General features: G+C 38.6%; 1 protein-coding gene across 1 annotated transcript; it reads left to right on the top strand.

Moving 5' to 3' along the window:
- The first annotated feature begins 359 nt into the window (after positions 1 to 359).
- Positions 360 to 10,565, top strand: tdp1 (tyrosyl-DNA phosphodiesterase 1). The gene is made up of 16 exons (XM_062389764.1): positions 360 to 770; positions 1,334 to 1,948; positions 2,169 to 2,212; positions 3,469 to 3,524; positions 3,826 to 3,922; positions 4,560 to 4,594; positions 5,536 to 5,628; positions 5,748 to 5,918; positions 6,054 to 6,132; positions 6,949 to 7,125; positions 7,790 to 7,838; positions 8,083 to 8,149; positions 9,051 to 9,158; positions 9,400 to 9,502; positions 9,726 to 9,831; positions 10,323 to 10,565. Exons 2-16 carry the CDS (start codon positions 1,336 to 1,338, stop codon positions 10,394 to 10,396), a joined length of 1,872 nt encoding a protein of 623 aa, XP_062245748.1. The 5' UTR covers positions 360 to 770; positions 1,334 to 1,335; the 3' UTR covers positions 10,397 to 10,565.
- The last annotated feature ends 528 nt before the right edge of the window (positions 10,566 to 11,093 follow it).

The following is an 11,093-nucleotide window of genomic DNA, read 5'->3' as shown; positions in this document are numbered from 1 at the left end:
GATAGATAGATAGATAGATAGATAGATAGATAGATAGATAGATAGATAGATAGATAGAATAAATAAATAGATAGATAGATAGATGGAAAAATAGATGGATCACAAGAAGAACATAGCTACTTCTACACTATTTTAATCCTTTGATACACAAGCTATGTGTGTAAACTTGATGTAGTAATACAAAAACTATTTTAGTTCCAAAATTAAGATGAACGAAAATAATGATTTGTGGTATTTTAATGAATACTTTGTAATATTAAATGATTAAATAAAAATATTTTTAAAAGATATAGCAATTAAGCACAGCCATGCATCAAATGTGAAATGATGCAAATGCAAAAACAAGTTTATTGAGGAGTTCCTGGAATTATGAATGATGAACTAAATCTATTGCAAAGATATTTACAATTAAAACTCCATCGGGTCACTTTGACCCATGTTGTGTATCAAAGGGATACATATCGATATTATTTCATCATGACAATAATAACTATCATTTTATAATACATTAAGAATGATATATTTGTATATATTACGACACCTAACTAAATAGTAAGTAACAATATATTTATTACTTTTTATATCAAGGCAAAAAGAAGATATTTTAATATAGCCGATAGTTTATGGAGCCTGCCGATGCGACGGAACTAACGAAGAGACCTTGTTGTGACACGGACACATTTTCCATGTTCACCTCCTCCCGTGTGGTTTATTGTACACAAACTGTGGTGTTGAATGAAGTTTGCACTGCGGTCTCTTATCTAAACGTGGTAACGTAAACACGCACATTGTTCAAACGGACTCGTCACAATAGAATCATATAATTTCAATCAGTTTCTCATTGTTTAACCTGCACGATCTGTTTATCTCGTTTTCTCTTTGCATGTTGGTTATTTAACACATCGCTGTGTATATCTGTGCAGCTAATTCGTGTTTTTACGTATGCCTGACATTTTGTCTTTGCGCATTATCTTGCATGCTTGTATAATCTGTCTTTTTACACGTTTTATGGCACAATCTTATAACACTTGTGTATTTCAGTCAGAGGCTCCAGTTGATTTCTCAGCTGCAAACCTCACTCTGCTAATGAAACCTGTCTCCATTAGGTTACAAGCAGTTATTGTCATGTTTATATTACTAGAATAAATAATGGATACTTAACGATAACTGATATGTTAATATAGTTGTTATATTTAATCTAACAAATTGACTGACTAGTTAGAGGTAACAACGCAGGTAGCATCAGGGTAAAAATGTATATGTATCAATATTTCCTTATTCTATCCCTCATCCAGTTGATCAGCTGATGTCTGAACTCTGTGTATCTGCTCAGGCATGTCACAGGACAGTCAACACGGCAGGTGGACCATCTCTAGCAGCGATGATGACAATGACGAGGCTCTTCCTCCCTCTGGGACAAGACAATCTCATCCCGACCAAGCCGCTGCGTCCAGTCACAGCCCACGTGGGTCTGCCTCTCCTACTGTCCCGAAACTAGAACCAGCATCAGCCCCTGTGGAGGTGAAAGCTGAACCAGCCCAGCCTTCTGTATCCTCACTTGCCATCGGCTCTGAGGCCAGACAATTGGCTGCGAAGAACCTGTTGAATCCGGTCAAATATGAAACTAGTCCTTCGTTGGCTGGAAAGCGAAAGAAGGAGGTGTCAGATGGTTCTGGCTGGGCTCTCTCAGATAGTGATGATGATGGGGACGTGAAGGCGAAAAGCGTTAGTAACCTACCAAAGAAGGTCTCTCCAACTCCCAAGGCTAAGAAAGCCAAAGTGGAGGATGAGCGGCCTCCAAGTCCCCACGGCCGCCTCTACTACATCGATGAGCCAGATGACTTCTTTGAATCCAGTTTTCCCTGTCTGAATGACACCTACAGGTTTTACCTCAACAAGGTCACGGGCCTGGACAGGAAGTACAACACTGGAGCGCTGCACATCAAAGGTGAGTGACCTCTCCCATGATTAAGTTTGCTGGTGTCTGGTTGGAACATTTCAAGATAAAAACAAAACATGAGCACAGGTTCACAATAAGTTGAGCAGTTGGAATGTCAGGACCCTATCATTTAAGTTAATGCTTTCAAAAACAGTGTTCACATTTTTCACCATCAGTCCTTTATAAATTAGTTTCATTAAGTATTCTTTGCTTCTATCTTTTCATCTAGACATTCTTTCCCCGTTATTTGGGACCTTAAAAGAATCTGTTCAGGTGAGTAACAATTGTCATGCCTCTGCACTGGTAACAGCAATAACAAGAGGGATTATGTATTGAGGAATTTGGTTTGTCCCTCTGCTTGTTCTTCTGTCTGCACCTCCATACTCTCATGAATACGATATATATCAGGATTACCTCATGTGAAATTCTCCAAATATGTCATGAACGTTCAGTTGGACTCTTAGATGAACTTATTAGAATTTGGTGGTCTGAGGTTAAAGTCACTGTGACCTCACAGTTTTGCCCATAACTCAAGAATTCAGAATTCTGACAAAACACAATCATACATTTTATTAAATTCCTTCAAAATCTTCACTACCTATATTAAACAAGCCTGGATCCAAAAGATATGGAAGTAAACTGCAACTAGACTGGTTGGTAGAGGTTTAATTAACCATGAAGCTATAATTCTAGATAGCTTTTGACATGGCTTCGGGGCTCTCAGTTGGTCGACAGCCAACTTCTTTGTAATGGACATTTGGTCTCCAGAGGTCAAAGCCTGCAGATGATTATGGTTCCCTGACTTTTCCTCTTGTGCCACAATGAGGTTGACACAGTTTTCTTTTTCTTTTTTGTCTAAAGTTCAGACAGTGATTGGCGACATTGCTATGAAATGTTGTGCAGCTCTGGTGCTCAGAGGATAAATCTCTGTGACCAGGGTGATTCCTTTAACCTCCCCCAATGTTTGTAAGTTGCTTTGTTTTTAAGCAAGATAACACAAAAGCTACCGGACTGATTACAATGAGACCCAGTAGAAGGATATTCTACAAGTCAGGAAAGAATAAATTACATTTTTGTGTGAATGTGGATCAGATTAACATTGCAAGGTTGTCATGGAAGCGGTTTAATTTTTTTCATTTCACTGAATAATTATGTATCTGGCACATTAAGGGAACTGGTGTCTATGAGTGTGGGCAATAAGGTGTAGTTTGATTGAATTTAAGGAGACTATTTGGCCTTTGTAGGTTTGCGCCGTTCTTGTGTCTTTCGAGTTGTCTAGTGTCATCATCAGGCGGAAATTTTATTTGGTATTCTGTCAAATGAATTACATTCACATCAGCCTCATCTGTATTCGAGGATGGAACACATTGTGACCATTATAGCTGCCGACATTAGCATCTAGTTCAAAGTACTGCTGTGCTTACAAACAGCCTCTCAGAGCTGCTAGCATGGCTGTAGACTCTAGTTTACATCTCGTTGCTAAGTGAGTAGACAGATTTGGTTCATTAATATTCTCTTTTTCTTCATAGTTTAACTACTGCTTTGATATTGCCTGGATGGTAAACCAGTTCCCACCGGAGTTCAGGTAAGTTCTGCTTCTCTGCAGCCATCACATGATCACAAACACATCCCTGTTTCAGATCCCTGTGTCTAGTTTGGCTGGTATTATACTGGTATTATCAGAGCTGCTTTCTCATGATACTGAATAAAAAAACAGAACAAATTAGAAAAATCTCCAACAATCCTTTCTTGTTACAACATCCTTTCTGAGCATTTAGGAGGTGGTTTGTTTGGCTAGGTAAAAAGATTTTCAAGCCTAAAATTTGAATGATTTGTTGAAATTATTTTTTCAGTTTTCACTACGATACGCTGTGTTGTGTTTTCAGGGATCTTCCAGTCCTGATCGTTCATGGAGATAAGAGGGAGGCCAAGGCCCGGCTGCTCAAGCAGGCTCAACCTTTTCCACATGTTCGATTCTGCCAGGTATACAATCATTGCAACACAAAAGGAGTTTGTCTAGCCAAGAATTAACACTCTGACAGGTCAAATTTGCAAATTCTATTGCCTTTGGTGCAAAACAACTGAGTCATGGAGAAAAATTAGTCGGGTATTGCAAACTTGTAGAACAGTTGCGCCTTCTGAAACTCTTAATTGCAGATACTCAAATTCTACTTAATGAATTGCAGATTTGATGCAAGGATCATCCACACAATTGAAATTAAGGATGTGATGTCATGTAAAAAAAAAACACATAACAGCAAATACGCTATCTTGGTGAGAGTGGAGCAAAAGGGATTTCAGTGTCTGTAGAGCCTGTGCCATATGTTTATAATGTGACCGTGTAAATTAATGGTAAATACAAACACCTTTGAAATCCCAGAATAATCATTTGCACCTTTTATCGGTGAAAAAAGCACTTTGAGAAGACATTTTGTGGACTGTCTGAGTCCACAACAGAGGCTACAGTGTAGCCAGTGCCGAAGGAGACAATTTTCCGGACTCTTTCCAAAAGTAAAATGCATGAATTCCCCTTTAATGGTTGTTGGCAAAATCGTATGGTAAAGAATCTTTTCTTTAACCCTAAACTCTTCTGTTTAACCTGTGTTACTTTCTGTGACAGGCTAAGCTGGACATTGCTTTTGGAACTCACCACACGTAAGAATTTCATTCCTTACATTGTATTTAACCTGCCATTTTCTAATGTTGCTGCTGTTGCTAACACATCATACCTGTCCTGCGGGCTTGGCTAGGAAGCAGGATTTTCAGTTATCCGGATAGACTTTAGGTTTACTTCAGGGTTTTCAGTTCTATTAATCTTGTTTACTCACCGTGGTAACTCATGCTGAACGGCTCACCTGCTCTGGAGCAAGTTAAGTTGGATATAAGAGATCTCGCTGTATAAAACCACTGACAACTGACCAGTAGATGGCGGTAATGTACCTTGACGTTGGTTGCGACCGGCCAATAAACCTAACAAATAAAAGAAAATAATATTTATAATTTTTACAAAACGCTGCTCACAGTTCACACATATAAATGTATCAGAGGGAAACCTTTGGCTCCAGATCACTTCCAAACTGTGTGAGCGAGGCAGCAAATAAAACATTCACTTCCTTTACAGGAGCAAATCCACAACTTTGGTGAACTTCGACCTCTGATATTTGCTTAGCATTGCCTTTGCTAGACCTTGTCATAACATGTAGTACAGGAAGAGACCACTTCTCACCAATCCTTCCCTTCACTGGTTACCTGTGAGTTTTAGAACTGATTCTAGGATGTTACTGCTCCTGCCTACATCTGTGATCTGCTATTCCCCAATGAGCCTGATCGCTTCCTGAGATCCTCAAGCAGGGTCCTACACATACTGTTCTAAAATATCCACTTGTTACTAAAGGTGATCGAACTTTTTCTTTTTCGGTCCCTCAGCCGCATTTCTCTTTCTTAAATTTCTTCTTATAACACTTAAGTACTGGTATGGTTGAAATTATTAATTGTATTTTATCTTCGTAACCTTTATTTCATGACGTAACTTTAATTTGAAAGGTTTATATCTATTATGTTATTTATTTATTTATCTTGTGTGTGTCATTGTGCAGCAAGATGATGCTGCTGTGGTATGAGGAAGGCTTCCGAGTCGTTATTCTGACCTCCAACCTCATCAGAGCCGACTGGTACCAAAAAACACAAGGGTGAGTCTGAAAACTCTTCTGACCTTTGGACATTATCAGACGTTTCCTCTTCTTTGCACCATATCCAGATATAAGGTTTGTTCATGGATGTAGCCCTGAATCGATTACTTCCCAACCAGGATGTGGATGAGCCCTCTGTTTCCTCGGTTACCAAAGGGCAGCGGTGCGAGCGCAGGTGAGTCGCCCACCTTCTTCAAGAGGGACCTGCTGGAATACCTGGCGTCGTACCGCGTGCCAGAACTAGAGGAGTGGATCCAGCGAATCAAAGAGCATGACCTGTCTGAGACCAGGTAAATGGGAAGAACCTGCAGAACCTCGCAACATGAGTGATCACTTTTATCATGATCGTGCAGCTGAGCTCAGTTTAGTTGTTCATGAATTTAATGGGATTGCAGGTTACACTCACATTATTGTTTTCTTATCAGGGTGTACCTGGTTGGCTCAACCCCAGGCAGGTATGTTGGTGAAAACATGGAGCGCTGGGGCCACCTGAGGCTGCGGAAGGTAAAGAATAATTATCTTTCTCTCTCATCTTACTATTCTCTTGCTAACTTATCTAATTAACTGATATCTACAGTCGTCCCTGAAATGAAAGTCAACAGTAACTTCATCATGACCTTTGGTAATATATATGCATCTGATTATATTCTCCCTGCAATAAGAGATGAGCAGAATGATTTGTTGTTTCAGTGCAGAGTTTTTTTGTTCCGTGTTACATAAAGGATATGAGAATAAAAAAGATTCATAATTACCCAAGGGATGTCCTTGAACTACAAATCACGAATGGAACGATACTGCAGGAAGTTATTCACACTCATACTAAAATCCCCTCCGTACATTTTGTTTGTTGGAATTTCCAACAGACATTACAGTTTGCTGTTAAAGGACTTTGCATACACAGATGACTTTAGAAAGTGAAAGCTGTTAATCAATGCAGTAAATCAATGAGCAATCAAGGATGCTGCAGTAAGGGCAACGTGAATTTGGCTTTTTGCATTTTATAAATCTGGATTTTTTTTAAATTCCAGAGCTTCCTATAAGCAACCGAAGAAACAAAGACAAAACATCCCATGTAGCATTACCAACCAATAAGGAAAGTTGACACTGACTGTGACATCTGTGATGAGTTTGAAGTCTCTGCGAATTCTTCTTATATTGTATTGAAATGAGCTGAAATTGCTCAAACCTAGACTAGCTGGAATTTAATTGATAATACCAAATGCTCTCAGTGTCTCTAAAGATGCAATGACATGTATCATGTAGTCTCTAACTGTGATTTGTGTTTTTTATATCTTTCTTCCATTCGTGGTCTTTTTCAAGCTGTTGCATGACCACGCAGAACCCATTCCCGGGGAGGAGCAATGGCCTGTGATTGGCCAGTTCTCCAGCATTGGCTCCATGGGACTGGATAAGACCAAATGGTTGGCAGGGGAATTTCAGCGCACCTTGACCACGCTTGGGAAATCCTCTCTTCGTTCAGACACCCCCGTGCACTTGGTATGTTCCTCAAGCAAGAAATGAATGTGGTCCTCTGGTTGAGTGATGCAGCATATTGTGTTCAGTAAGTTGGTGCAGCACAGCAGTTTTGGTAACAACTGGCTTAATTTCAAATTAGGATGAAGTGTGTTTCGGGTTAAAAGCAGCATTTGATGACAACACTTTGACATCTTTAAGCATGGGGTTGAAACAATATCCCGTTATGTTTGTGGCACACAGGGAAGAATAGATTCCACTGAATATCAGCCAAATCAGTTAGAATTAGCCATGTATTCCATAATGCCTTTAACAAACACTGGCGGAATTTGAGTTTAAAGTTTTATTTTGGATAAAAAAGTCTTCACAGGCTGTGGTATTTGCCAGTAAGAGGATATTAAGCAGACAAACTCGCCGGAACATGATTTAAGTTTAGTTTAGGTTCTCCTCTGTGAACCACCTCCCGGCAGTGTTGATGAGCCATGCTGCAATCATGAACTGCTGGCATTACAGTGTAATGCAGATGCTAATGGTAGCGCTCTGCTGAATCAAGCTTAAAATGTGTGAAAGATCACATCTTTGCATTCTGTTGTTGTTGTTGTTTGTTTTGTGTTTGTTGGCATCTTTATATCTCAGATCAATAAATTCACAAATCAAGTGAAGAGCTAATGGGTTGATATTTTTGCAGGTGTTTCCATCAGTGGACGATGTGAGGACTAGTTTAGAAGGCTATCCAGGTAATTAGCATTTTATTTTACACATTTACATTTTGCCCAAATATATATATGTGTATTGGATAAATTTGAAGATAAATTACCTCTAGAAATGCAGGTTAAATTAGGCCACAGGGGTGTTGGTCACTTTAGAAATGTATTTTATTTATTTTCTTTTATCCATCTTATATATTTTATACAGTCAGACTCTTATTATTTGGTGACTGGTGAGTATTTGGTTTTCATATAAATATTTGTTTTCCTCCAGCGGGAGGCTCTCTACCCTACAGCCTCCAAACCGCTCAGAAACAGCTCTGGCTCCACTCGTACTTTCAGTAAGTTAATTTCTACTGCTCATCAAATTCAGTCCTACTTTAAGCGTTCACTGGTAGGCCACCATCAGTGGTATATTATTATTGGCAGTCTTTTTTCTTTATGCTGACGCCTCTAAATTAAATGTTATTTTCCTTCATTTTCCAACACAACACCAAGGAGCTCATTGAAACTGTGCTTTACTTGTTGTTAAATGCATAATACTTGGTGAAGAGATACAAGAGAGACATGTCAACATTGTTTTAATTGATTAAACTTCATATATTTCATACCATAATTATAGTGACCAAAAATATGTTATCCGAATTATTGTGGTATAATTAGAATTTCCTAAAAATGTTATTTCATGTATCAAGTTTTATATTTAAATAATATATTGATCAATAATACAATTAAAAGAAGAAAGTTTAGCTTTTTAAAGCACAACCTGAAACAATAAAATCAAATAGGCCAAAGTCAGGCCTATTGCTTTTTCAAAAGTCTTATAATAAGTGTAATATCATGTCATTTGTAAGTCATTGCTGAATATTGTGATAATGCTTGTTAGAGAGTTTTCAGCTCAGTCTGAGGAGCTGTGATTAAACCAGTGACCAAATCACCACAGTAATCCCGGTGATTAAAGACTGAAATTGTACAACTAACCGTTACAAACCTTTACCACTGTATTCGGTAATACAGGTGATCGCTTCATCACTAGTGGAAATGTATACAGTTGTAATAGGTGTTGTAATGAAGCAACACATTTCAACTTAACACATTACAACTATATTATACATTACAACTTTACACATTTCAACTATACTGTAACTGGTTAGTTAACGCAGCTCTTTCCATAGAACTACATTCTTCACGTTTAATTGAACAGATCAGTGACATATTATATTTGTGTGTATGTGTTCGTAGTCGTTGGAAGGCAAACACAACAGGAAGAAGTCATGCCATGCCACACATCAAGACATACATGAGGGCCTCACCAGACTTCACTGAGCTTGCCTGGTTTGTCGTCACAAGGTGAGTGTGGAATTATTGGTGCTTCTATATTTGCACGTATATATGATTGTGTTATTATTTAATAGATGACAAAACAGCTCACAACAACAGTCCGTTATAGTGGGCTGGTCGTGAAAAACTTCCACACCACTGAAAATGATCTGAAATGATCTTGTCATGATATATTTGTGACTAAATGATCCTTCCCTTATCACACAGATGTACATTAAACCTTGTTGTGTGTTCTGTGTGTGTGCTTCAGTTCCAACCTGTCCAAAGCAGCATGGGGTGCACTGGAGAAGAACAACACTCAGGTGATGGTCCGGTCGTACGAGCTGGGAGTCCTCTATCTGCCCTCCGCCTTTGTAAGAGAAACACACATGGACAAACTTTGTGTACTTTGTAGATCTTTGTTCACATGACTGAATGCTGAAGATATAACGCTGCAGTGAATGGGATTTTATTACACAAAATACATTTGCCATACAGAAAAAAGTATTTATATATTGCTGGATAACCACAATTCTCATTCTGCATTCTAAATGATTCATAGATATTTTATTAGATGTGATGATTGTCTACTTACAGGGCATGAAGACTTTCCCTGTTCTCAAGGATCCATTTCCTGTCTCCTCGTCCTCCACTGGTTTCCCTGTGCCCTTTGACCTCCCCCCTGTATGCTACTCTCCTAAAGGTACTGCTTCAAACACCACATGATCTGTTTTAATGCTTTACTGGGTTGACCTGTTAAATATCTCATGGCCTTTCACTTTCGGTCTGCCATGCTCTTTGTTTAAATGCATAGTTAGGTAGTTTGTGTTTCTGAAGCCCCTGAAGACAGAGTATTATTTATACCTATTCTGGTAAAATGATGGTGAATAATTAGTCCTATTTTATGATTATTTCTATTCAAATAATTCATGGATTATTCCTGAAGCAAGGCCATTCAATTAAAATTGTTTTAGCAATTCGATGCATTTGATTTAGCCTAATTTAAAAATGATGAAAACCGATGATAAATGAGATGCAAGAGGAGCCACTCAGATATGCAGCTTTGTGGGAGGCACGTTCTTCCACTTTAGTCAGTGAATGAAAACACTGTCTCAGCACAAATTCTGCTAGTTTATTTATCAAACGTAATATTCTTCTAATTTTCACTGACCTTGTTTCTCTCTGTGTTTTCAGATCAGCCTTGGATCTGGAACATTCCGTACAACGAGGCTCCTGACACACATGGCAACATCTGGGTTCCCTCCTGATCTCACACACACACACACACACACACACTTGTCTTACTTTAACACCACTGTTTTTGTAACTGTCAGTATAGTGTCTAGATCTTAGTTGTCGGTAACATTTATTTTTTTATATTTTATACTGAACTGTAGACACATGTTTACCAATAAATAAAAAAAATCTAACACTGTCCACTCATGATATCTATTTTGTAAATGTAGCAACAGGATTTTTGAAAAGGACAAACAGTAGCTCATTAGTTTGGGTTAGGCATGTTGATAAGCTCCACCAATACGGTTTTCATCCCCGTCCGTTTGTTGCTTGGTTGGTTCGAAAGCAAGATTACACAAAACTGCAGGAAGCATTACTAAGAAACTGGGTGAAACCACGTGGAATGAGTAAGGGAGGATCCATTGATATTTGGTGTGGATCAAGGCAGGTTTTTCCCCACTTTCTTTAACACTGCGTTTATCAACATTTGCATTAATTTCTCAAATAATAGTTCATGCATCTCGATTGAAAAAATCTGGCCTATTCAGACGGAAATTAATGTGTTTTCCTGTGGGAACTGTTTGGCCTTGGCTGAGGTGTGTGATCTGAGTGCCATTCCAGTTCAATCTTCATATTTATCCCATGATGTGCGACTGTTGAAGCATCATGAAATCATCAAACAACATACAACTTATGTATCAACAATCAGATTATCGAAGTGAGCCAATG

The sequence above is a fragment of the Platichthys flesus genome, chromosome 1 (genome assembly GCF_949316205.1).
Source record: "Platichthys flesus chromosome 1, fPlaFle2.1, whole genome shotgun sequence".
Classification (NCBI taxonomy): domain Eukaryota; kingdom Metazoa; phylum Chordata; class Actinopteri; order Pleuronectiformes; family Pleuronectidae; genus Platichthys; species Platichthys flesus.
The sequence above is the reverse complement of the archived record's forward strand: the minus strand, read 5'-3'. Positions and strand labels throughout refer to the sequence as shown.

Coding starts and splice junctions, on each gene's coding strand:
- tdp1 (XM_062389764.1), top strand. CDS start 1,336: ATGTCACAGGACAGTCAACACGGCAGGTGGACCATCTCTAGCAGCGAT. Junction 9,159..9,399: donor GCCTGGTTTGTCGTCACAAG/GTGAGTGTGGAA, acceptor TGTGTGCTTCAG/TTCCAACCTGTCCAAAGCAG. Junction 9,503..9,725: donor TCTATCTGCCCTCCGCCTTT/GTAAGAGAAACA, acceptor GTCTACTTACAG/GGCATGAAGACTTTCCCTGT.